This window comes from Etheostoma spectabile, chromosome 11 (assembly GCF_008692095.1).
Source record: "Etheostoma spectabile isolate EspeVRDwgs_2016 chromosome 11, UIUC_Espe_1.0, whole genome shotgun sequence".
Classification (NCBI taxonomy): domain Eukaryota; kingdom Metazoa; phylum Chordata; class Actinopteri; order Perciformes; family Percidae; genus Etheostoma; species Etheostoma spectabile.
Window position 1 is genome coordinate 5,411,581 of NC_045743.1, and position 27,651 is coordinate 5,439,231.

A 27,651-nucleotide genomic window follows, 5' to 3' on the forward strand; every position below is an offset into this window, starting at 1 on the left:
GAAAGTGGGTCAAATGTTGCAGTTTGTGTGCAGTAAAATTCCTGAAAACTCACAGCCAAGTCTGACCTGATTTGTCATGGAGGTGCCCCCCTCCTCCCCCCACCTCCTCACCGGGCAGACCTCTCCACTCTGCCCGGTAGGAACTGCTGCTGCACATGCTGCAGAAAACTAAAATTAGATTCAATTAAAATATAAAAATAAAGAGACAACACCACTAACTCTTGTGTTTCATATAGAATGTTGAACAGGAGTTGTCAGTAGAGCTGTATCAGATCAGTGTTTTGTTTGGACTCACCTCTGTGTGAAGTGGTACAGTCCCGTCAGTCGCAGTCCGTGAGTCCTGTTTACTGCAGAAGTTAGCGGATAACCAGAGTGAACAACATGCGGAGAAACTGCACTTTACTATAAAACGGACTGTATAATGAACTTTTACCGGCTAGCTATTTTACTGGGAGTATTAGGTAAGTGTTATTCTCTTCGCTTAAATTGGTCTTCTTTAATAAAAATGTGTTATTCTTTACGACGACGGCGCAACAGGTTGATCGATGTTCGTAGCTATGGCTACTTATCCCAGCACCTTAATGCTATCTGTAGTTAGACTCACTGAAGTGGTTATTTTTATTGTATAGGCAACATCTTATTAAGGTGAATTAAACGAGAGTAATGTGGCATAGGAATTATTTGCCCCTTTTTAACAAGTTAATAACACGTTAGGGGGTTATGACGACCATAATTGTTTGGGGATTTGTAGTGCTAGTATTTAATATTGTGTTTAATAGTGTGTGTGTGTGTGTGTGGGTTTGTAGACCTACTTTATCTCCCCAGATAGTCTATGATAATAATATTCCCTAAGGGCTTATAACTTTTCTATTATAAGCCTCTTTCTATTGTACACCACTATAGTTTACTATATAAAAGCATGATTGTGCATTTTACAGTGACCTACAGTGTTTAATGGTAGAGCTGTACTTTAAAGGTATAATATACCAATATAGTGATATATATATATATATATATATATATATATATATATATATATAATATATAGTGCTATATACCAATATACCAATGTAGTGCTGCAATAATCAATCGATAACTGATTAATGCTTAGTCAATTTTCAAGAAAATGTCATGTCAAACATTCCCTAGTCTCAGGTTCTAAATTTAATGATTTGATGCTTTTCTTTAGAATAGTAAATTAAGTGCATTTAACATTACTTCTAATAATGCTAAAGGTCCATCATAAACAAAATACCGTTGAGTTGAGTTGTAGATTGATCAAATAAAACAAGTTGCTTAAATTATCATATTGGGGTGTGGGAAAGTACAACAGTCACTTTCAGTGTTTTCTGACATGTTATAGACAAACCAATTATAGTCAATTAATCAAGAGAAGGATTGGCAGATTAGTACTACTACAATGTATACCTTTAAATGTTTAATTAGGCACCATAAATTGTACAATGCTCAAGAGGGTTGAAAATGTATCTGTGAGCAAAGCACTCCTGACAAAAATGCTCACTTCACTTCTTGCAAAGTTTCTGAGTGTTGCTGCACAATTGTATTGAACGCCTTTATCAAACATGAAGACATAGTCTTATGGTGTTCTTGTGTTGGTCTGTAACGAGTCAATGTGAAAGAATGTGTGAGACGCAGTAGAAGCAGGAAATGTGACAGCTCTGGAGAGGAAAAGTCTGACTGTGTTCAGGAAACATGCAGCGTCCAGCAGCAGAGCTCTGACCTGGAAGACATTTAGGACCACATACTGTTTAAAAGGGAAGTCTAATGTTGAACGAGGCCTTAGTCTGTATGCAGGTGGCGGAGGAGGCTGTCTGCTGTCTCTCTTACCTGTTCATTAAGCCACAGTGAGTCACACCTGATGTAAACTACATGTAGGCCTACCAATAATTAAAACTTTGAGACTAGTTCAAGCCTCTCACATCAGACTGGTAGCATTCATGGAGTAACAGTTTGGTTTAAATCTCTAGCAGTTAATTGGTCGGTTCACACCCAGCTGGAGGAGGCCAGACACTCTCATTGGTTGGAGTCTGTGACCTCCTCCCCCTCTCAGCTCCTCAAGTGGGACAGAGAGGGGGGAGGGGGGCTCAGCCTTAACAATGGACTGGTCTATGAAAAAATCAAACAAAGGGAAGACCAGAGCTCTCTCGTGGGAGAAATTTAGGACCACCGTCACTCCTCCTCTTGTTCTCCTATACTGTAAAAGTCCTCTGGCTCCATCACCACCATCAGTGGACTTGGAAATGTGCAATGCGCAGATAAAGTGTAGTTTCTTGTCAGGTGGAGCAGAAACCTGATGATGCTCATCTGGCCGGACTCATACACCATTAGAATAACTTGATTCATTAAGGTTTTAGTTCATCAAACATTAACACACAAGCTTGAAACTTGATACACCTTTATTAGATGATAGCTTTTCAAATGTGATGATTTGTTTTATATTATTGAAAATTGAAAATCTTTGAGATTTGGACTGATAGTCAAACAAAACACAACATCTGAATTTACCTTTAATTTACCTACATTTAATAGACTAAAGACGGTAAATTGAAATGTATTAACAATAGCCTAACTCTTAGTTGCAATCCTAATTGCCCTGGTTATAAGCAAACTAGGAAAAGCGTCCATGTTAGAGTCAGACAATAAACAGTCCTTAGGAGAGTCAGGCTGGTGGACTTGTTTTGTTTTGATTTCCTGTCTTTGAGGGGAATGTTTAGAGTGAGTTCCTGCCCCACCTAGAGCTAATATGACAAGCTGAAAGCACCCACGAGGGTCTGACCTCTCCATCCCTTCCCTCTGTGATGACAACCCCCCCCCCCCCACACACACACACAGACACACACTTTGGAATTTAGCCTTCCTGACCCTGATAGAGAGCAGCAGAGGAGCCCCCCTCGACACACATCAGCTCTTTTCCCGTCTTTGCTCCTGTTTTATTAAGACGCTGCATATCTCCCAGGTGCTTTGAATCATCCACAGAAACAAAGAAGAGATCCAGATGTTTCTCCTGTGACCAAGATGTCATCTGCATCCTCTTCCTCTCTTTAAACTGTTTTTGTCTACACTCAGTTAAAACTAACGTTTAATACAATAGTCCTGCAAAGTTTGTCCACCTCATTTATATCAATCAGGCTAGACTGAAACTAGTAGTTGATTAATACATTAGTCAAACAGAACTATTTACATTTTTAAGCAAAAATGCCCCAAAAATCACTAATTCTATCTTCTAAATTGTAATGATTTGCTGCTGTTCTTGTTCTTGTTTGATAGCAAACGCAATCTTTTTCGGTTTTGTTCTGGACTGTTTGTCGGACAAAACAAGACATTTAATGACGTCATCCTATAGGCTTTAAGAAATGATACTGAGCAGCTTTAGACCAGACCATAAATTGATTTATTAAGAAAATAATTGGCAAATTAAGATAAACTACAACTGCTCTTAATATTACACAATTCAGCATCACCCCGGCTGAATTAAAACCTATGAAAAGCTGAACATCATTACCTTCATTAAAGTAGGATGTATTGCATGGCTACTGCATTATGCTGCATTCCTTTAGATATGTGTAACTTGTAAACTGACAACTCAGTCAGGGTTTTTGGCTTCTCAAATGTGAGGATTTGCTTCTTCATCTTAAATCAAATATCTTTGAGGTTTTGAACTCTAGTCAAATCACGTGTCCAGGATTAGAAAGCTCTACATATTTGTGTACATTTTTTAACAACTTATTCCTATTTTCTCTCTTCTCTTGTCAGTGTTTGTGTGCGATGGTGTGCATGTCACAGTGCGGGAGAAGCGGCGGTTTGCGATGCTCTTCCAGTCTGTGGTCCTTCCATGTCAGTACCAAACAGCCTCTACTCAGACACCGGTGGTCCAGTGGTGGTACAAGTCCTACTGTCGAGACCGCACACAAGAGTCCTTCACCCTGTCCGAGAGTCTGGGCATCAAATCCTCCGAGCTGGGCGCCACGTCCCACCTGGATTGCTCCGACAGCGGGCGCACAGTTCGAGTTGTGGCCTCGGCGCAGGGAGCCTCCATGACGCTGGCTGAGCACTACAAAGGAAGAGACATTGCCATCGTTAACAGTAATGCCATCCTTATTATCCTAAAGTTATGAATTAAGGAGAAAGATTTGCTACAGCTGTTTGATGACTGCACTCAGGAATCAAAGCTGACTGTGCCTCATGTTTCCTGTTCTCTAAATAGACCTCTTTTGTCTTTGTCTTACAATAGAGTAGGCACACACACACACACACACACACACACACACACACACACACACACAATCACAACCTCCTGCTCTCACTCCTATTCCTGTATGACTCCTTGTAAAACCTTAAGCCTTATCAGGACAAAACACCCGTCTTCTTTCTAGATGTGTCAGTGCAACACCACGTTTAACAACACTCTCCTGTCTTTATTTTATAGGCTACAGTAAAAAACAAAAACATGATAAATTAATCTTTTTGTCTTGGCTTCACAAACATTATGCAGATGATAAAACACTAACAGTTAACAGCTTAAATATATGCAAAATGGGCGCCCGGATTGCTCAGTTGGTAGAGTGGCCGCCCATATATAGAGGTTTACTCCTCGACGCAGCGGGCCAGGGTTCGACTCTGACCTGTGGCCCTTTACTGCCCCCCCTCCCCTTACATGTCTTCAGCTGTCCTGTCAAATAAAAGCCTTACAATGCCTCAAAATAAATAAATAAAATAAACTGCTATAAAGTCTCAAGTTACAGGTGTATTTAAACCTCAATGCTTTTGGACTGACCAAAAAGTGTCAGATTTGTAATCTTGTTTACTTATTCTTTACACTTTTGCCTAAAGAAAAAATTTGATCGCAAAAAAACTTCTTTTGATTCTTTGATTAGTTGTGTCTGATTTAAATCAAGATTTTGCTATGTAATTTCAATATTTGAGACATTTGTTTTCTTTCATACGATGAAAAGGGTTGTGTAGAAAAACATGTTAAAACTTTTTTTTCGTTTTGGTATTGATACTGAAACTCAGGTATCGTATCAGCGCTAATATTAAGTTAAAATATTTAAACAAAACATCCTGCACTCAAAAAACTGTTTGACTAAGTCATTATGGTCAGTTTGTTGTCAAAGTCAACCAGTTTGAATTTAACATATACGCCGATTAAAAACTAACCTGGTATATAACCTTGTTTTCGGTCTTTGTGCAGAAGCAGATCTACGTATTGGGGAGCTGCAGTGGGGCGACAGTGGAGTGTACTTCTGTAAAGTCGTCATTGCCAATGATCTGGAGGGGAAGAATGAAGCCCAGCTGGAGTTACTGGTGCTGGGTAGGCCTATACTTTATTTTTTTATCAAAATACAGTGACGTAAAACAAACAAACAAACAAATGTTGAGCCTGATCATGATCAACTGGGGAAAGTTTTCTTTAAATGTTTGGTTTCATATTAGGCTCATTAAAGTTTATTTCAATACGTTATATGCTCATTATGCAGAATGGTCTATTTCCGAAAAAAATATTATCAATATTTTTTTTTTGTGACCAAATGTTTTTATTTCAATATTACAAATAATTACAAACTGTATGCTGAGACCTGAGAACGTGTCTCAGGACCAATGAAAAATAAAAATAAAAACACACAGAAGAAAGTTAGGCAGACAGCATAAGCAACGTGCACAGCTCAGAAACAACATTCACAGAAACAGACGTACACAAACACATACACAAGCAGACAATAATATTATTCATATTGATACATCACTTTATTTTTTGTTACCTGACATACTTCATACTTCATAAAGCATCACTAGATGACGCTTTGGTCCCCCTACAGGTTGGAAGTGGACTTGTTCCATCATGTTTCACTGGAACTACAGATCTTGAATAGAACTTGCATAGTGCGATTACAGCCGGAAGAGAGCCGCTCAGTGAGAAAAATCATGGAGGCCATTGTTGCCAAAGCCAGTCCTAAAGCTGTTACCATGGCAATTTGCTTTAGTAGAGCATGGGTTGCTGCTGGTGTAGACACAAAGAGAGAGATGTAGAAAAGGGGACTGAACTCTCATAACAATTACCAAATTCTTCCTTTATCTTTGACTAACCCTAAAGTTGCTTGTAGTATTAGAGTCTGCTCATTCATACATTCCTCCTCCACTCAGACCTAATCTGATTATAACCAGCTCACAGGAAAGAAGACAAGGGTATAAACATGTGAGAATAACAAGACTACACTGGGTTTGGGTTTTGCCACATTGCAATAAAGAAGTTGGAATCAGAAAGTGCTTAGGAAGTTGATTGGAAAGAGCTAGCTTGGCTCTGTTCAAATGTAACAAAATACAAATAAGGTTACTGATTAACACATTGTACCTTTTCTGTTTAAACCAAAAATACTCAGCACATCATAACCTCCCTTATAACCACAAATTGGGATTTTAAGCTTGTGATTTTGCATGGGAAAAAAGGGAAAGAAATATGATGTATTAGCTAGCTGTTTCTCTCCTTCCAGTCTTTATGCTAAGCTAGAGAACTGGCAGCCTGCTGCAGCTCAATATTTACTGTATGGACATGACTGTGGTTTCAGTCTTCTCACCCAACTCTCAGCGAGAAAGTGAATATTTCCCAAAAGTGTTAAGCAACAAGTTGCAATGTTTCTTTTCCCACCATCTCCCTAGGCTCGGATTCAATTTTTCTTTTGGGTGGATTTTACTTTGATGTTCACTCCCTCTGTTCTCCCTTTTTCTTGCAAAATCTTCTCATGTGCTCTTCCATTACTCATTCCTGCATCCTTCACTGCCTCCCTCCCTCTTAAGGCTGCATAGCTCCTCGGCTTTCTCAGGTTACTCTGTGTTGCCGAGCTTCCTGGTATGTAGATGAGTGTGCCAAGCAACCAAGATTACTTTTTTTACAAGGTGGGAAGGGTAGGCTGGGTTTTTCTCCCTCCATAGTAACAGTCTACTCAGCACACTCTGGAGCCACTGGTGTTTAGTCTATCCCTGCAGCCAGACAGATCAGGCGGGTCTTTACTGTAATTATACTGTAGTCCTTTGCCACCTCACGATAAACACATACTAAAATCACGAACACCTGCAGTGTGTGTCTCAGTCTCAGCACACCTGTTGCAGTCCATATATTTGTATGTATTTACAGTTTTCTAGTTGGCTTGAATTTTTCTCTTATTTGGCCTGTTTATCTTGTATGTGTAGCACTAACGAGTCATTGTGTCTTAACCGTACAACCTTTTTCTTTCTTTTTTTAAAGCTGCCATGTTAAATTGTTGCCCTAGAATCATTATGTGCCCCAGTTTTCAAAAAAATAACCCTATTTGTCCTCATACACAGCCTCTCTTGGCACATCTTAATATACGTGTGCATGCATGCGTGTGGCGCTTGCATGTGTATAGATGTTTCAGTGTGCAGTTTTTAACGCCACCGGACAGGCACACTCAATACAGAAATACAGCGCTGCTGGCCTCCTGCTAAAATTAGATTCAAAGTAAAGTGCATTTTGAACTCTGAACTATGACTTACATGACTTATGTTCATGTTTATAGGTTAGTATTTTTTAAAAACACTTATATGAAACTCTATGTCATTACGGCTCTGAACAATTCTAAAGCCAAGGATATGTATGGGCTTGACACTAGTTTTCTAAAGGTACATTAAGAGGTTTTAGCGCCCCCACTCATGCACTTGGTTAATTTATCTATAAAAAATTAAATTATTCTTAAGGCGTGGAAATTGGCCTCAGTTATCCCAGTATTTAAAGCTGGAGACAAATCTGACATGAATAACTATAGACCAATTAGCATTCTACCTGTAATTTTGAAAATTATTGAAAAATGGATTAGCAAAAAATCATTGAATTCCTCAGCAATAGTCAAACACCTTTACATCCCATGCAGTTTGGGTTCCAGCCACATCACTCAACAAACACTGCATTGGCCAAGTTTATGGAAAAATTAAGTGTCAGCTAGATAAAAATGGATGTGTTGGTGCTGTGTTACGGTATTTGAAAAGAGCTTTTGATGAAATGCTGCTGTCTAAATTGCCACGTTTCAATTTTTCTGCTCAAACTATTAACTGGTTTCACTCATACTTGTCCCACGAGAACAATGCACTGTGGTGGGCGGGGTTAGTTCTATTTTGTATAGGCTTCGCCCTCCAAGGGCTACGCTATTGGGTTTATCCCTTCGCGCATGCGCAGTCGTGAAGATTTTTGTTCCCGCCCTTGCGTCCAGCACGAGCCTCAACTACGTCCGCATTTACTGTACATATACACAGCGGACCCGTTGTTCGTCTCCCACTTTTTCTTCAACTACGCAGTATGAAGACAAGCTCGAGAATTAGCCGAACCGGCTACATCCTGCCGCCGGACTTCCACCCCCGCTGCGAGACCTGCCTCGGCACCGTTCACGCCAGCCAGGCTCTCACCCGCCACGCCTCCTGCCAGTTTTTGGTTGTTTAGTTGGAGTCCCACAAGGCTCCATACTGGGGCCCATTTCATTTTCTCTATATATTAATGACTTACCTGAAAACTGTTTACATGTTAATTTCCAGCTTTACGCTGATGACACTGTATTTTACTGAAGCAAAAGATCTTGTGGAGGCAGCACGTGTTCTCTCAACAGCTCTTACACACATACAAACATGGCTCAGTAGATTGCGTCTTATCTTAAATGTAAAAAAAAAGCTGTTTTTGTTTATACTTGTCAAAGCAATCTTTTACTGTTATGCTTGCTCAATCGGGGTAATGTTGGGCACAGAAGAGTTGGAAGTTGTTAATGAATCTAAATATTTAGGTGTGATTATAGACTCTAGACTCGCTTTTAAAAAACATGTTAAAATGATATCCAAAAAAATTAAATTCAATCTTCATAATTTTAAACAATCTATCAGATTCAGCAGCTCTGATGTTTCTGCATTCAATGATACTTTCACATCTGAACTATTACATCACTAGCTGGTCTATGTCTACTACTACTAAGGTCTACTACCTTAAAACCAGTTGAGCTTCTGTTTAAGAAGGCGCTTAAGACTCTGGATGAAAAACCTCTCTATTATCATCATTGCAACATCTTGGAGAAATATAACTTATTGAGTTTTGATAATTATTGTACATTTTCCTCATTGGGCTTAATTTATAAAGTGCTTTATGGCCTTGCGCTCCTCCACTGCTGGAATTTATTAAATATAGACACACTTGGATCACAAGAGCTGTTGTAAACAGGGACTGTGAGGTTCCTTTCAGAAAAACCTCCATCAGCCCTAATGCATCTATTAAAGGTAGTGCATTATGGAACACAATTCCCCCAACTATAAGGGAGCGTCCCACTTTGGTCTCCTCTAAGAGCCAGGTAAAGCTGTGGCTTAGAGCTAACCAAACGTGTAACCACCTCTAACTTGTGTTTCCTTTTTAACTTCTACTAATGACTTGTCCTGTTCTTGTTTTTTTTCTTTTCCTTTTGTGTCTTCTTGTTTTCTACTAAATGTTACTATCCTATGTCTTTTTTACTGTAACTCCAACCTGCCTATTGAACTGCAGATGGAAATTAGCCCTCGGTCTACAATCTGGTACATTTACGTGTAATGCTGTACTGAATTAATAAAATAAATAAATAAATAAATAAATATTTTATAAGGACACCAAATAATTATCACTGTGATGAACAAGAGTCGGCTAGCGGCTCCGTGAGGCAGGCACAGCTATGCTAAATGCTCATGTCAACATGCTAACATGCTCACAAAGACAATGTTAACATTTAGTATGTTTCCCATTTTGTTAAAGCTTGTTAGCACTTAATACATAGTATAGCTGAGGATGATGGGAGTATCTTTCGTTCTGCAAGTATTTATGGGGTGCCGTTTGTAAATCTGAAATCTGAATGCTCACTTTGACTGATCTGTCATGTTCGCTTGCACAAAGGCCAGGAAGAGCCGATCCCCGCATGCCCCCGACCAGTTGCTAACTATTAGCTTAACTATTTAAAATATCTCTAAGTTGACAAATATTGTTGTAAATGTGCAAAAAAGTGACCCTCAAAAATTCACACTAGTTTTTTAAACATTGTTTGAAGCTAAATGTGACAAAATGTTGCTGTTATTTTCTACATGAAGTGCTTTACCACTGGCACCCCATAAGTATTTGTCATAAACTAAACTTTGTGCAAATTGAAATTTAGACCTGATGATGGCACCACGTAACAAAAATAAGTTATCGGGCTCCTGGGTAGTTCACCTAATAGAGCCCATATTAAGAGGTTTACTCCTCAACGCAGCCGCCTGGGTTTGATTCTGACCTGCGGCCCTCTGCTGCATGTCATCCCTCCCTCTCTCCCCTTTCCTGTCTTTATCTGTCTTATAAATAAAGGCCTAAAATTCCCCAAAAATAATCTTAAAAAAGAAAAGAAAATGAAGTTATTATAATTCATCATCACGATGACATGAATGTGTGTACCAAATTACATGGTGTACCTTTTAATAATTGTTGAGACATTTGACTTATAGAAATAGAAATATAATCCATACAGTGGCGCTACAGGAACGGTCAGAGGCTTCATCTTCTGAGGACCATGAATGTCTGTACTAAGTTTCATGTATATCCATCCAGTAGTTGTTGAAATATTTCAGTCTGGACCAAACAGCGTTACCATTCCTAGAACCTCATTGCTAACATGGCTAAAAAAAAAGGTCCTCATTTGTTATCATGTAAGATGAATAATTTGTGTTAAAAGTTTGTCCTGTCAGTTCTTCCATTAGTGGACCACCAGTAATCATCCACTCTGCTGACCTTTTGACTCTTGCTTTCTGCTTCCTCTGCCACCCTTCACCTGTGCTTTCCTTCTCTCTGCAGGCAGGACAGGTCAGCAGGACGATCTCCTACCTGAGTTTGATGTGGAGTTTATGCCAGGTACGGCACCTCACCTGCACTTTCGTCTCACTGCCTTGCATCTTCTAGCTTCACTTTCTCTTTATCACTCAAAGCTCTCTTTGACTAACAAATGTATATGCATGATCTTGTGTTGAAAAATTATGGTCAAAATGAGGAAAATGTACAGAAAGTAGCATCTAACCCAACGCACAGTCAGTTATTGAAGCCACATAGAGAAAGATTCACAGACTCACAGTGCAGTTCATCTTTGATCTCTGGGGAAATGTGTTGACCTAGAGAGGGTTTTTTGAGTGGATTCTGGGCCAACCCTGAGGAAGTGTGTTGTTAGGATCTGGATGCTTTGGAGATGTGACGATGGATAAAAGTCACTCACAGTTCCCTAGAGTTTTCCTGAAGTTTCCTTTTTAATGCTCTGTGGTCTCGAAGGGGAGACAGAAACATCTGTGTGGTTTATAAAGGAAAATTCAGATTTGTTACAATTGGGTCTGATTTTTTTTTTTCTACAAATTATTATTGTAGTCACTAAAAGTAATTTCTGATATGTGGAAACACAACAAGCTTGCTGCATGTGCTTGTTTTTATCACTATTGATTTCTCCACATTCATAAATCTGCATTATATTATATGTATACATATGTGCATGTGCTCATACAAATATAGCTGTGCATAACCGTAGATGTGATAGACATCATAAGTGTGTCACACATATAAACACATTTCCATTCTCTTACAACAGAGTACTTCTTCAACCTGTCCATCCATGTGTTGTGATATTTACTAACTGATCCCTGGGAGGGGTCAATTTGTTTTCTCCAGTTGTAGATGATGTCACCTCTTATATCCACACTTTAAAGGAAAAGGGTTTGTTGGATACATGTGTTGAATAAAACAGAGAAGTAATCACATTTTAAAGGAAACAAAGAAGACTTTGGTCAACCACAGGTCATTTCAGAGCAACAAAGCGTTCCTATTGACTGTACATGTATTGCCCATGCAGCTTAGAGGGGAGAGGGAGAGCTGCAGGAAGAGGCCTCACTCTACTACAAATTCTGATTTTTTTTGCATTCTTCCTACTGCAGCTTTAAGTAGCAAATGTTGACTAATTAAGGACCAAAACATGAAAAAGAGAAATAAAATTGTTATATCGAGGACAATAAGGACTCACAGATGGATACATTTTAGCTAAGTTATGATGGAGTAATGAAGTCTGTGTCATACCTTAAACTGAATCCTACTATGCCTCACAGAAATGGAGATGACTTCATGTGAGTTTGTGTCTATATTCCAGAGTGGGTGTTCGTGGGATCTGTAGTCCTGGGCAGTGTCTTGTTCCTGTTATTGATGGGGATCTGCTGGTGCCAGTGTTGTCCTCACTCCTGCTGCTGTTATGTCCGCTGCTGCTGCTGTCCTGACACCTGCTGCTGTCCACGACACCGTAAGTAACACAAACAACTTGACAAGTAAATAAAACACATTCTTTATGTAAATTAAGTGACAGCACTCCACTCTGCATGGAAAGTTTATTGTTGTGGTGTTTTCCTGTGCAGTATACGAGGCAGGGAAGATGGCAAAGAGTGGACCGCCAGCTCAGGTTGTGTATCCCTACTACATTCCTGGTGTTCCTGCTGGTATTCCTCAGGTCCCTTCATCCCATGTGGAGCCAACAATCGCCTCTATCCCCTCAGTGGAGAATAACCTGGCTGGAGGTGAGTGTCAACAAAACAGTTTATAAAGTGCAGAGATACAATAAAAGCTCTTAATTCCTTTCAGACACACTGACTTGATTTACCCTCATTTCATCTACCATCCCTCATCCTTGTGTCCGTCTCTAACCTTTATAGAAATGACAGAAATGTCTGTCTGCCACATGCACGTTTACTATTTAAAACTAGTCCTAACAAATTGACTGTGAGTCTGGTTGTCTGCTTTGTAAGAACGTGCATTGGACACATATGTGTATGAGTGGGTCCTTGCATGGTTACGTCCCTGTGTGTGTATGTACTGTATATGTGTGTCCACATCCACAGCATGGAGCGGTTATCGACTGAAAGCCAGTACAGACCAGGACTCAATGAAAGTTCTGTACTTCATAGAGAAGGAGCTGGGTCAATTTCCCTCTTCCAAGATGGCTGCACTTAAATGTAAGCCTGCACAGATTAGGCCATTGTCTGTCTGTGTGGTTGTATGACAGTGTTTATGTTTGTGTTTAATGTGCATGGTTTGTGTAAATCAAGGAGTGCTTGTTTCCAATTAATCCCTACATTCATTTTCCTAACATTGTCTGTATAACCAACTGTAAACAAAAAAAGATGTTTCTGCTCAATGATTTGCAACATTGGTCTTATACGCTGGTCTTTAGTCCGTCCATTACTACCCAGCCAGTCTGTGGCTCTCAGCCCCAAGTCAACTGGTTCATACTGAACATATAAAAAAAAAAAAAAATCAGGTCACCAATGTAAAGTTATATTTTATTTTTATTTTTCTAATAAAGCTGGGCCCTGTAGTTTTTAGTAAAGGTTACTCAAACAGGAGTAAATAGTACATTTGTTGGGGACTATTTTCAGCGGTCAATTACAGTACAGTACACATTTGGCGCTGTGGACAGTATTTATGGCAGAAGGACGTTTGTATGTGTGGCATATGTGGAATTGACTGATAGTAAACTTTCCATGTTTATTGCAGTGGGAAAACATTGATTGATTTAGGTGTTTTAATAGTTTATGGAAATCAATTAAGGTCTATAACACAGAAATAGGCTAAATCAAGCTTTGTTGTTGGTTTTGGTCCTTTCATAGAATTTGTTGACAATACAGAGAGGAAATAATATCACAAGACTTCTAAATTGTTTGTGACAGTAGTTTGAGGTGGCACATGATTTCTGCCCTCAGCAAATAGCTATAATCAGGGCTCATGATTATATAGCTGTAGCAACCTCAAGCTAGAAAGTAGATTATGCATTTACTATGATCTGATCCCAAACACAGACATAGCACTTCTAGCAGACCAGGTCTTACTCTGAAATCTTCGATCACATCATTTTACAGCTATAGTTATGTGTTCCAGCTGGCAGTTACAGAAAACTTACCTGACAAATGTTTTGATGAATGAATTTTATGATAGGAGGTAGCAAATGTTGCTCTACGGATGTGTCTGTGCCAACAGCCAGTAGCCTCTCAGAGCTGAGCTCTCTTCACGATGGAGGGAATACAGACTTCAGACACACCTATCAGACGGTGCAGATGAAGGCGCTGCCCCCCATTGCAGACCTAGACGACCAGTCAGTGCTGAGAGCAGCTCCACGTACACAGAGTCGAAGGCACAGACGGGACAGAGGCAACCACTCAGACGACGAGCTCGACAGAAGGTATAATGATGGTGTCAGGCAATAGAGGATTGTAAGAACATTTGTTATGATGTTATTGGTTGAAATCTTTGGTAAACCCACATCACCACTAAGGATGCACTGTCTGCTTCTAAAAAACAGTTTTCCAGCCATTTCAAGTGCCCATTATATTGGATCTTTAATTCTACTTTTCTACTTTGATATGCATGCGTGTGTGTGTGTGTGTGTGGTGTGTGTGTGTGTGTGTGTGTGTGTGTGTGTGTGTGTGTGTGTGTGTGTGTGTGTTGTGTGTGTTGTGTGTGTGTGTGTGTCTATTAATACATTTGACCTTGACCTTTTTACCGGCCCAATTTGTCATGTAAAGTGTCATGTCAATATTATTATCATTATTATTAGTAGTAGTATTATTATTATTATTACTACCATACAAACTCTGTGTGTTCTCTTCTTTGCTGTAGGTGGAACCCACGCTCAGAGCACCTGCAGAGGAAGACGTTGAGCAGAAGAGGGCGCACCGGCTCCCTGGATGAGCTGGAGGATTTTGCCAGGTCTTACGGCTCCCGGGGTCGTCGCGCTGAGCCTCCAGACCTGGCCTACGAGCGGGATTACAGCCCTCCCAGGCATTACTACAGAGATGAAGATCATGGCTGTAACCGCCGCAGCCCCTCACCTTCACCCCAGAAGAGAAGAGACACATGGGACAGTGATCGTCCCTGTCGACCGCCCCAAAGCAAAGGATACGACGACGCCTTCCTCAGGAGTGTGCTGGACAGCAAGGCCAGGGGGCGGGGCGGGAACAGTGGTGCTTGTAGACCAGAAGAAGACAGTGACACTCCCTCTAAAGGAAGCTCCAGAGGAAAGGGCAGCGATAGTTACTACAGCCGGTCACCTAGTAACCGTCCAGAAGAAGAGGACCCTTTGCCTCCGTACTCTGAGTGGGAGGCGGAGCGGTACCGCAGGGCTGACCCAACCTCAGACCGGTACCGCACTGTAGAGCCTTCCAGATCAGAGCGTTACAGGACCACTGAACCAGCCATGAGGCCTTTTTGTTACACCCGCCCCCACCAGGGAACGTCCAATACACTACAGGGGGGCCAAGAGGACAGAGACAGGAGCCGAAACCTGGTGAGTTACTTGTAGCAGGAACAAGGACTTCCTTCCTCTTCAGCTTTTCTGGAAAGAGCCTCTAAGTCCTTTAAATAGTTACAGGGTAAGTCTGTATATTCTATAATGTTCTTATTGTCAACAAAAACATGTAATGACATAAGGGTCGAAAACGGTCCGTAGGTCCGTTAAAAACACATCAGTGAGGCACACTGTTGCACTTGTAGACAACTGCCATAATTGTCCTTCTCATCAGCAATGCAGAAATATAATGTTAAATAGGAGCCTCCTATTGGTCTGAGGGTGCAAATGCATGTTTACAGAGCATGTACAGTAAGTTTTAGTTCAGGCATGATCTTTCTCCACACAAATACCCCCACAACACTAAATTAGAGAAAAACAAAGATTAGACAGGTCAGAGGGAGAGGGGGTGGGTAATTAAAATTGAATGAAAATTGTGGTTACGTATTTAATAATTACAAGATACCGCAAACTAATTATTTGTGACAGGTGTTTTATGATTTTGTTCTTCAGTAGGCTTCATTTGGGGCTGAGCACCACTGTCAGATTAGTGAAGTCAGAAAGGTGTTATTTGTTTTAGTCTTGTCAAAGGGTTTTCTTGACAATAAGAATAAAATAGAATAATACCAGCTTTGTGTTGAAAATGTTTGACAACACGATGTACATAATCTGATCATCTCCTGTGTAAAGTACTGTACATACAAGATTCATGGTCTTAACACTGAATCCCTAACATTTCAGTTGTGTGATGATTTTATCTACGTAGCTGTGATGTTTTTTTTTATAGATTTACAAAAGCAATTGCAAATGACACTTATAATGTAAGTCTGTATAATCTGCTCATTCTTGCAACCATTACAGTGTTACAAATGCTTACTAACTGGCTTACCACATGTCCCAAACACTTCCATCACTGTCTTAATCACTAACACAGCTTGAGCTACGTGCTTTTTAAATAATTTGAGGCCCCAGGCTGAGCATGAATGCAAAGTCTCTAATGTATGGCTTTTGGTGTATTTCTTTAACAGAGCACTGCACTGAGCAGAGGCTCCCTCATAGTGTGACAAGGTTTCCCAGTCTCGACCTGCCCGGCACTGCCATTTAAACCATCTACTTGCTACACAGGAGAAGCTAACTGTTCTGCCATCAGTCGCATGAAGTCTGGCTCGTCTCTCTGAAAATAACTGCACTGAAAAAAACAGAGTGGATGGAAAATGCTGAGAAATGTGCACAAAGCAGCATGTACAGCCATGTCTACGATGTCTTCAAATCATGTGCATGAATTATCTCTGCATGTGTAGTCTGCAGATGTTATGTATGTGGTGTGTACATCAGGTTTATTTGTCGAGTTGAGTGACTGGATTTAGTATAACCAATGCCAAGATGTTGTTTTTTTTTATTATCATCTGCCATTTTTTCTATCTGCATAATGCCACAGTCTAGTATTTTCCTACAGACCTACTTCTCACTCAACTCAGGTTTACTTTGTATTTGCATTTGTCTGTTGTTGATATTGTACTGTATGTACCGTAAGTACTGTACCTTGAATTTGTTCGGCAGATTATTAACTGCACTGGTTAAATACTTTTTCAATAAAGAAAACTCAAAATAGATTTCCGCTGTCTAAATTAATGTACGTTTATTATCTCGGCCGAGAGTTTCCGAACAGTCCAACAGTCTAAAAATATTTGGTTCTCTATCATAAAAAACAAACGAAAGAAAAACAGCAAATCATCCAATTTTAAGAAGAAAAGTGGGAAGACAGAGAAAAAGAGCGCTTCCTTTTGGTGTTGGTTGAGAAAAGTCTAACAAAGTGCTCTCTGGTTCAGGGGCAATCCAATAGTATCAAAACAGCGTGAAAACCAAGAAACTCTTGTTGAAGAAAATATTGAAATGCCTCTATTGATGCGGCTAATGCATAGCAAAAGGTAGAAAATATGCTAATACTCACCCTGAAGTGAGTATTAGCACATTGTGGCCAATGTGCCACAATCAATTCAGCTGGTTCTTTTAAGAAGGAAATAAGACATTACATCTAAGCAGACGAGAAAATGGCACACATTCATGTGTCATGGAAGTCTTGTACTGTTTCAGTTTCACAGTGTGCACGGATTTGACAAAAACTTCCACAAGTATGTAGCATGTTGCTGAGCAGACTTTTTATTTTTATTTTTTTACCAAATCAGGAGATCACGTAATAACCCAGAATTTGACGTGTACATGTACACTACTGGTCAACAGTTTGGGGCCACTTACAAATTTCCCTACCACTCTTTTATAGACAGAATAGCAGCTGATCTAAGTGGGGGGCGGATCTTTAATGCAATGTCTACATTGCCCATGATCAGCAACCATTCACCCAATGTTCCAAATGCACTTTCTGTTTACTAATCTGATATCATTTTAAAAAACTAACAGAGGAAACATTAGAGAAACCTTTTTGCAATTATGTAAGCACATAATTTAATCTAAAAACTGCTGCCCTGGCAAAAAAATAAATAAAAATGAAACTGATCTCAGGCGGTATTCTGTCTACAATGGAGTGAAATGGAAATGTCTAAGTGACTTCAAACTTTTGACCGGCAGTGTAACTGATGGTAGGTTGGTTAAGTACTTTGTCAAAAAGTCATTTTTCGTAAGCATAAATTCAGTGGTTTTTTTTTTAGTGTGATTTCTTTCTCAACAATTTCACACTTTCCACAGATAACTAAAACTGGTCTAGAGGATTGCATTTATCTGCATTTCAATAATTTTGACAATATTCATTTTGATATAAAATACTTATTGCCTATCAAAGAATCGGATGTTTGAGTGGTTATTGTGTTTCACAATATGTGTGATAAAGTGTGTGTATTGTATCTTGGAAAAAAGCCTGTGCTTTTTAATCATAGCTTATCAAATATACACAACTAAACAAACACAAGAGCTTTACTGACAACCCAACTACACACACTCAGCGCACTTTATCTCACAAAGCATGTGTGCAGCTTAAAATGTTTGTATAAAGTATTCAATAGCACCTCATTTCAAAATATTTACAGAAAAACATGTTACTATATCAGCTACTATATCATGTTACATAATTAGCTTCCCCCCTCTGCTCCTGTCCCAGCATGTTACCACTGTTTATATAAAACAAAATAAGACTAAATGTTGATAAAAGCAAAACAGAAGAACATTTGGTAACATTTTCTTACACCGCCCGCAACAGTGTCAACGTTTTGTACATGCTGAATTCCATGTTATTAAGAGGAAGAAAGGTACTGTATCTCCTCTCAAATACTGACAAGGAAGGAATTTAAAACTTGTCTGGAGGTTCAGCGTGAAGCCAGACACAGATGTGACGGCAAAGCTTTTCATCCACGCAGCATTTTTCAGCCCACTTCAGTGAGCTGAGAGCAGCGCTAGAGCTCGCCTCAGGCGGGCTTGTTTCGTGTCAATAAAGCTGGCTGGGGCCCACCTCCTGAATAAGTGACAAAACATCCTCGCACAAAGAGCTCTAACACAATATGACTCGTCCCGAGAGTGAACATTGCACTTGGACTGTTTGCCACTGATGAATAAATGAAACAATCAGACAAGCTGACATGCTTCTGCTTCATTCAGTGTATGCAGATTGTGCATGCTAAATCAATTATTAATGGACTGGATGTCCACATGTCCAGTACATTAAGAATCTATTTATCTGCCATGTAAACTCATCAGAAGCTTTGAACTCACTGAAACACAGCAGATAACTAATTAATACATTAGGCGTTTTGTTGGTTTTTCCGTTGTTACTTGCCCTCGTCATACTTTTTAAAACTATAAAAGAGACTGCCTAAAAGAATGGGACTATCTATCTATCTATCTATCTATCTATCTATCTATAGTTCTTGGTATTGAAAACAACAATTTGGCTTTGAAATAAAAACCTGAGCACCAAAAAAGACAACAGTACTGAAAAAGTTCCTATGGAGAAAATAACACATAAAGAAATGTAGCAGACACATGATTATTATTTTTATCACACACTTACAAACTAATAGTTTTTAAGGTAGGCCTATTATTGCATTTGTACGTGTTTTTCATTGAAAATCTCAGTTTTTGTTCTATTCAGTCTTTCAACCGTGGCTCTGCTATTGCTCTCTTCAACCAAATTTGAGATTTCAATTCAAGAGTATAATATCAAGGAGGCTAAATCTAGTTTTTCATATTGAGATAACTAGTCATCCAAGAAAAAGACAGTTTAGGCATGTATTGGTGATCACCTTCACTTCAAACAAAGGTGACCACAAATTGTTTGCTCTTCCTGCTTCTTCTCTTTTCGTTTCCTCCATGTTGCACCTGTCAGAGAGGGCGGGGTCAATGATGTCACATGAAGCTGGAGGGGGAGGGGGACGATCTGCCTCTCTCTCTCTCTCTCTCTCTCTCTCTCTCTTCTCCTCTCTCTCTCTCTCTCTCTCTCTCTCTGTGGGAAAGTTGTTCCTCAGTGCGACTGTAAACACCGTCTTTTACCTCAGAGAGTAAACACAGCTGCACCAACATGACGTGTTGAGTGTAAGGATGAGTTACTGTGCAGAGCAGCGGATACTAGCCGATTTCATCCAAATACTCAGGACTTCTGGTGGATTTCTGGTGGATTTTGAGTCGCCTCGGGGTGAAGCTTCCGCGGAGGGGTGAGGAGCAACGAGATGGGAAATATGATCCTGATGGTGCTTCTGCTGGCTCTCCTCCCAACAGGTGAGGCTGTGAAGGCGCTGGAGCAGCTCAAACACATTGGGCGCCTAACGTTTATACTTTATTCAAGTAGCAGTAGTGTGTTTTTTAAGTGTATAGGAGTTTAGGGTGAAGAAACAGTCAAAACTAAGCGATGTGTGCAAGTTAATTATCGACAGGTGTACACAGGACAAGGCCGACTTCTGTCACGTGACTGCACACTAACAGTCTTTCCCATAGACATGATTATGTTTATGGTTTTTCATGTTCTCCAAAATACAAAACATCCAAACAGTTGACACAGTGGAAACAGCCTCGTTTTATAGAAGGAAATATTAAATGTAACTTTTAATTACGTCAAACCTTCTTAGAGGATATCAAAAAGCAAATTAAGATTATTTTCATTGTTGATTAATCTGCTGTTAAACTGAAATAATTTAGTTAATTATCGACAGGAAGTTACACCAGTCATTTTGATAACTGAATAAACTTTTAAAACTGTTTATCAAACAAAAATGTAAAAAAAAAAAAGATCTTGTCCCAGCCTCTCAATGTGATAATTGGTTGTTTTTACCGGCTCTATTTTATTAAAAAAGGGCTGTAACTATTTTATCATCAATTAATCTGCAGATTATTTTCTGGATTAATCGTTTGTTCTATAAAACATCAGAAATAATTGAAAAAGAGCCCAGGGTGTTTTTATGTAACAGTCAGAAACCCAAATATATTCAGTTAAATGTAAGACAAGGAACACTAGCAAATTCTCACATTTGATTTGAACTATTCACGGATAATCAAAATAGCTGCAGATACATTTCTGTTGATCGATTTATCAATAAATCGACTAACCACTGAAGCTCTATAATTAATATCTTCGGGTTGGACTGTTAATGCAATTTGAAGACGTCATTTTGGTCACTCTTTTCTGAGATTTTATAGTCTAAACTATTCATAAATGAATTGCAAAAATAAGAAATAGAACAAATGCGAATGAAATTAGTAGTAGTCTTAATCTACTCAATACTTGATTAATCAATTCATTGTTTGGTGTAAAAAGTCAGAGACAAATGTCCGTCACATTTCCAGAGAACAAAGTGATGTCTTTAAAAACATAAATAAACACTAAACACAGATATAATCCATTTACTATCAAAGAAGACAAAATAAAGCCATAACGTTTTACACTTGAGAGGCTGGAACCTGCAAATTTGCATTTTTCCTTGGAAAGTTAATTATCTCAGTTCTACATCACAACTTTAGTTTATGACTCAGAATACTAATCCCATTTTAAAGTTTTACAATGTATGCACAAGTAATTTTGCACACTTCTATAAAGGTTGTGTGGAAAAATACCTAGTTTTGTCTAAAAACTATGAAAACTTGCAGTTCAGTTTTGTAAGCGTTTCATATCTGTTTGGACAGGATGGTTCATAGTTCATAGTTCGGTTTTATATTGGATTCTCAGACCTCATTTTAGTCTACATTAATAAAGGCAAAGCTGTAGACAGGTAAGGGGGTACGACATGCAGCAAAGGGCCATAGGTTGGAATTAAACCCTGGGCCGCTGTGGTAAGGACTGATCCTTGGTACAGGGGGCGCACACTCAACCATGGGAGCCACCAGGGCCCCCTATTAATTTTACTTTATTAATTTCTACTTTTTAAAGCAGAAATTCTCTGTTTCTGTATGATAGTTTGGGACTGTTCAGATAAAGCACGCAATTTGAAGACATCAACTTGAGCTCTTTTCTGATATTTTAATGGGTCAAACATTTCAGTTATTTCTTAACAAAACTGGCAGATTAATCAATAATGAAAATAATTGTTAGTTGCAGCCCTCATCGATTGCTGTAAATATTTTCAGACACAAATTAACTGGAAAAAAATGCCAACACATCAGTCACTGACAAACACGCATCTCTAGCCGGTTCTGGGCGACCACTGAAAGAGAAAGTGTTTAAACTTTGATCCGAACCGTAACTGATGCTTTTCTCAATAAGCTACAGTTATGATCATAATTTTAAGCTATTACTTCTAATGATATAGAACAGTGCGCACACTTAAGGACTTCTCTTGTAAGCCGTTAACCAGTTTGGTGAGATTCTTATCAATCCAGCATTCAAGAGCAAAGCTGTGACACAAACACGTTTGAATATTGTGTTGTGTTTGCAGTTATTTTATAGCCTGGGAAAACCCTGACACAATTTTGGCAAATTTGGATTTGCTCCGCAAGTCACTGTCAGTTAGAACTGAGAAGGGTCTGGTGTCGACCAGGCTAGTTATTTTACATGTTACCATTATTCTTCCTACTTGTATCAGAGCTGCTGTCCATCCAGGTGATTGTTCCAGAGACGCAGAGGAGTACGACTCTGTTCGCGTCTGTGATCATTCGCTGTGACTACTCCACCTCAGCCAACCCTCAGGATGTCCTGGTCACCTGGAGGTACAAGTCCTTCTGTAAAGACCCAGTGCTGGATTACTACTCCACGGGTGAGACTGCAGCTGGAGGAGACAGATTTTAATGTGCAATGTACATAGCTGAACCAAACCTTTTATATAAAAAAAAAAAAGAATTAAAAAAAATAGTGGCGTACATAAATACATGGCAGAAGGTGAGCTGTCATTCTTTAGAGCACTTAAGATTAGTTTAGTTATTATGAACACCATTCATGGCTTAATATTTTTATATGTATTTTATATATTTATATTTTATATGTTGATGTGTTTTATATGTTATCAATTACCAAAACGGCAAATGTTGTGTTCATTTTCTTTCTGTGTGGATGTATTCTTACATTTAAAAAAAGAAGAAAAATGTTGGTCATTCTATAGGCTCCTGCATCGGTATTAGAATAGCAGCATTTTAGTAATATCAAGATAAGTAAGGAAATATATGTTCATGACTATAAGCACACACTAATGTTGAAGCCGCAGTAATAAACACACACACATACGGACACACACACACACACACACACACACACACACACACACACACACACATTGAGATGTGCCAAGAGAGGCTGTGTGTGAGGACAAAGAGGGTTATTAAATTATTACGCAGTGATTTAAATTATATAACCTGCTGAAGAGCTGGTTGTTGTAGTTTTCATCTGAAGGACCTTATTGCCACAGTTATGATGGTTTGAGTAGTGTGACGTAGACCGATCTAAAAGAATGCAACAAGTTGAACATATCTTAATGTATTTTCCTCTGGTTATGAAGCCTTTCAGGCCGCTAAGCAGCTGGGTCAGGACCCCACCAATGACTGCCCGGACAGCCAGCGAACACTCCGCACAGTGATCCAGAAGAGGGGCATTAATCAGCCCACCCTGGGTTCAGAGTACAGTGAGCGCAAAATTACCATTCAAAACAGTAAGTCTGATCCCATCATAATGACAACGTTGATATTTCAGTATCAGTACATTACATTTGAATATGATTATGTTGCTTCTGTAAGCTAGAGTTGATATTAATGTCAAAGGAATGTGGCGTTTTCTGTGAATAGAGGCTGACCTGGTCATCAGTGAGGTGATGTGGTGGGATAACGGCGTGTATTTCTGCACCATCGACGCTCCCGGTGACACGACGGGTGACTCTGATCGGGAAGTCAAACTCATCGTGTATCGTGAGTTTCCTCAGTTAGGGCTGTGGCACTTAAGGTCACGTAGAGCCCAAAAGGAATTTTCCTAGATTGAAATATCCGTAATTGTTAGAAAAATTATGATAAACACTTTTTCTCTGATTATTATTAAAAAACTGTTTGAATAAGAATATCATATTATACTGACACTCTGAACAAGATAACCATGGAGCCATTGTCTGTCCTTGTGAAAGGCGCAGGATGTTTCTGGACGCAGAGCAGGCGGAAGAGATTCCCAGACCGAATCAGATAAACTGACAACATCGACTTTGTTATGACTTTGTATTAACATCCACTTTGCATCTGTAGAGAGCTTCCAGTTAGGCATTTTCTGTACTATTCTGTAGTGTGGAAACTGTCTCCTTGTGTTCACAAGGCAAAATGAACATCGATATAACTTCAGTGGTCTCTGTCTATTCTTGATAATGTAAGTATTCTAACAGTGATCATGCGTTTTCGTACCTGTTCCAGACTGGCTGACCGTCCTGTTTATCCTCATCGGTGCTCTCCTGCTCATCATGCTCTTCTGCATATGTTGCTGTCAGTGCTGCCCGCAGAAGTGCTGCTGCTACGTCCGCTGCCCGTGTTGTCCACAGACATGCTGCTGCCCAGAGAAAGGTACACGAGATGCTTTTTTTGTTTTTGTATTTATTTATTTATTTTTTACCCAGAATTGACAATGTATTACTTTTTATCAAGCCAAAAGCTACATCACACTTTACAGATTATTTCACACAAATCTTTTTGCAGCTATCCAAGTTTTTCTCCTGCAGGTTCTGTACTTGTTTAAGCCTACTATCGAAACACAGAGTCACTCGAACCTTTGACCCCCCCCTCTTTGCTCTGATTTCAGTTGTGATGCAGCACAGGATGATCCGAGAGGCTCAGAAGGCTATGGCTCCTTGGATGAATGGTCAACCCATTTACGCTCCCATTGGCTCTAACGCCTCCTCGCAGGGCGTCCCCATGCTTTACTCAGGTGAGTGACACAAGAGACAACCATTTAACGCTTTGTTGAACGTTCTTAGCATCATTCTGTTTGGTTTCAAAAGGGGGATCAGTACTTACTGACTTACTGTATTTTATATATTTAATATATTTATATTTATATCAAGGAAATAACACATTGTGATGAAATATGATTTTGATGATGGTCCAACAAATAAATAGAAAGTCTGTCTAAATTGCTGTATTAAGCTATTATAGCATTAACCACTTACAATCCCATTTAGTTTCATATGTTTGTAATTCAGTCTTCACTAAAAGAAAAAACCCTGTCCTTCAACATATACTTCTTCTTTGATTGATGTTCAGTTTAGCAACTTTTTAGGTGAATATTAATTGCTAATTAAATATTAAGTAACCTTTTTTGCCTACCGAAACATGCAAATAAGGTCACATTCATTGCGTTCTATTCCCTCTCACCACTCATAGTATTTTCAGCCACAGCAAGTAGCTGTTTTCAGTGAAAAAAAAAGCAAAACAGCAGACAACATATATAAAATAAAATAGCTGGTGAACATAGTGGAGCATTTAGCAACTAAAGAGACAGATATTTTCTTCTGGAGTGAGTGTAGAGGAAAAACGGAGTTAAAGAGAATGAATATTGGACTTACATTCATCAGGTAGACACAAAATCAACTCAAAAATAATCATTTGTATGTTGCTCCCTATCTGCTGGATGTGTAAATGTAAAACTATTTGCAAACAGCATCAACTTTGAAGGATGAAAATGTATCAACGTTACAGCTTGTTTCTGATGGCCCAAAGTGCCAAGTAGTAAGATTATGTCTTTCTCTCTTTGTCACTTTTGTTTCAGGCTCATTCTTGGATTACCCCACCAAACAAAACTATGCCATGGCTCCCATGCAGCTGTCCCCCATGGCCCTGCAGCATCAGCCTTCTCCTCCTCCTCCTCCTCCTCCTCCTCCACACCACATGAACGGCAGTGGGCACGGCAATAACCGCGGCACTGGCCAGGTGTTGGACTACCTGGAGAACCAGGTGAGGGGACTGGATGTGGGAGCACATCAAATGGCTCCATACGCTCACCAAAATATGCTCCCGTTGCAGCCTCAACTTCAGCCTCAGCCGGCTCCTCAAGCCGTTCCCAACACACCAGGGCCCCCTAGTATGTTGTCGGCCCTGGATGAGATGGGGGTGAGAGGGCTGGAGAGAAGGGTGATCACCCTGCCTCCTATAATCCAGCGTGTACCCAGCTTTTCCTCACGCAGGGAGCCTGGAGGTGGAGACAGAGCCAGAAGTGGGCCCAGGATATCCAGTCAGTCCAGTGGGAGTACAAACCGGTCTGGAGGGGGTCACTACCGCGGCAGTCATGGCTATAGAGACGCCACTCCTCCCAGACGGGGGATCTTGCGTGAATACAGCGATGACTCCAAATGGGAGAACAGGCGAGCAAGAGCGCCACACAGGAGTTCGAGGAATGAGAGAGTAGGTTCAGCCGGGAGTAGAGGAGGTGGATCCAGGCCTCGTACCCGTAGTCGTGACGACCTGATGGAGGAGCTGCACAGCAGAGCATCTCGGAGGGAGAAGAGCTATTCACCTCCTCAGCGTCGCAAAGGATCCTGGAGCTCAGATGAAGAGGAAGACAGCAGGAGAAGGAAAGATGGTAAAGGGAAGGATTGGCCAGAGAAACCCCCCAGCTACTTCTCCATTGAGACCCAGCCTGGACGCAGCCGCGGGAACTACGAGCACCTTTCTGTAAGATCCAAGTACTGACACACACTCTGAACCAACAGACTGACGAAAGGTTTTCTCTGTTAGCTTTCAGTCTGTTACTTTCCTTCTTTTCCTTCTTTTTCTCTTGACTTTTTCATCACTTTTTAGTATTTCATAGTCTTGTTGGTCATCTATTGAATCCTCATATCTCCTGTCACTTTTCTCTCATAGGATAGAAGTTCCCGTAGCGGCACCAGCGTAGTCATCTGAAGCATTTCTATATCTTTTTTAAAAACTTGTTCCTGAATGTTTCCAGAACGATGAAAATGAAGACAAACAGTGGGTACCTTCATCTGTTCATCAGGCTTGTAAAAATGTAGTTGTTGTTGTTGTTGTTGTTGTGAAATTTGATGGTGAGTACTGGAAATTTACTCAATGAATATACTTTTACTCTGTATTTTATTTGTACAAAGTAGAAAAAAACAGTTCCATCAAGTCTATAAATTGCTAGTACTGATTAGTTCTAACTGCATTACATGGTGGCATTTGTCTGGTGATGGAAAAAAATTATCCTTTTGCTGTTTGTGAAGTGAATGTTTAACAGTTTCAACAAGCATAAATTATTTTATTTCTTTAACCTTTTTATCCATAGTACCATTATTAGACAGTAACTTCAATAAATAGTATGCTGCTTGGACATGGTGGACTTCCTGAACTTTTTAAATCTACAAAAAACAACTCATAATTGGGATTTTCATTAATGTTTTGTTAGAAACATGAATAGAGATGTATCATGATGATATGTGTATGTTTTAAATAAACCTTTTTAGATACACCTAGTGTGAAGTGAGTTCTTTATGTACTTTTTATACATTGTAAAATCTGATGTAATCCCTTAAACTAAAACGATGTTCCTAGAGATGGACTATCAACTGGACAAAGTGGGCAACTTCCCCCGGACGTCCACTGGTAACTGGGAATTTTACTTCATACTTATTTGGAAATTTACCCTACTAAAGTAAGATGTTCTAAAGTAATGGTTCTTGTGTCAAAATGTAGTTATAAAACCATAATTATATTGTTGTGTATATTTAGCCACATGGTGCATAATCTTAAATAAAGTTGCATTTCATAGTATTACCTTAATTAACTAATTCACACAGAGAAAACTCAAAATAATAAATTAAGTCAAAATCCAAGACTTTAAATTCATTCAGGTCCTCAGTATTGGATGAAGAATAATAAGAATGAAGTCAGAATATGTAACTGTAAA

The 27,651-nt window shown here is 39.6% G+C and overlaps 2 protein-coding genes and 1 long non-coding RNA gene across 6 annotated transcripts; 2 read left to right on the forward strand and 1 right to left on the reverse strand.

The window, feature by feature from the left end:
- The first annotated feature begins 139 nt into the window (after window positions 1-139).
- ildr2 (immunoglobulin-like domain containing receptor 2) lies at window positions 140-17,288 on the forward strand. Of its 3 annotated transcripts, XM_032529192.1 has the most exons (10): window positions 140-461; window positions 3,775-4,104; window positions 5,213-5,332; window positions 10,853-10,909; window positions 12,180-12,326; window positions 12,439-12,597; window positions 12,919-13,032; window positions 14,054-14,255; window positions 14,693-15,359; window positions 16,388-17,288. In XM_032529192.1, the coding sequence occupies exons 1-10, from the start codon at window positions 422-424 to the stop codon at window positions 16,421-16,423; spliced, it is 1,872 nt and encodes a 623-aa protein (XP_032385083.1). In that variant the 5' UTR covers window positions 140-421; the 3' UTR covers window positions 16,424-17,288. The 3 variants fall into 3 exon arrangements, with proteins under 3 accessions (XP_032385083.1, XP_032385084.1, XP_032385085.1); XM_032529193.1 differs by lacking the exon at window positions 10,853-10,909; XM_032529194.1 differs by lacking the exon at window positions 12,919-13,032 and having other exon boundaries at window positions 141-461.
- On the reverse strand, window positions 11,895-24,285 carry LOC116697823 (uncharacterized). The gene is made up of 3 exons (XR_004334055.1): window positions 24,162-24,285; window positions 21,564-22,558; window positions 11,895-11,908 (listed from the first exon to the last, which is right to left on the reverse strand). It is a non-coding gene; the product is annotated as an uncharacterized LOC116697823 (long non-coding RNA).
- On the forward strand, window positions 19,787-27,213 carry ildr1b (immunoglobulin-like domain containing receptor 1b). 2 transcript variants are annotated; one of them, XM_032529203.1, is made up of 9 exons: window positions 19,787-20,081; window positions 22,376-22,546; window positions 23,282-23,431; window positions 23,565-23,684; window positions 24,171-24,317; window positions 24,553-24,678; window positions 25,519-25,703; window positions 25,773-26,420; window positions 26,610-27,213. In XM_032529203.1, the coding sequence occupies exons 1-9, from the start codon at window positions 20,033-20,035 to the stop codon at window positions 26,646-26,648; spliced, it is 1,635 nt and encodes a 544-aa protein (XP_032385094.1). In that variant the 5' UTR covers window positions 19,787-20,032; the 3' UTR covers window positions 26,649-27,213. The 2 variants fall into 2 exon arrangements, with proteins under 2 accessions (XP_032385094.1, XP_032385093.1); XM_032529202.1 differs by having other exon boundaries at window positions 19,788-20,081; window positions 25,519-26,420.
- The last annotated feature ends 438 nt before the right edge of the window (window positions 27,214-27,651 follow it).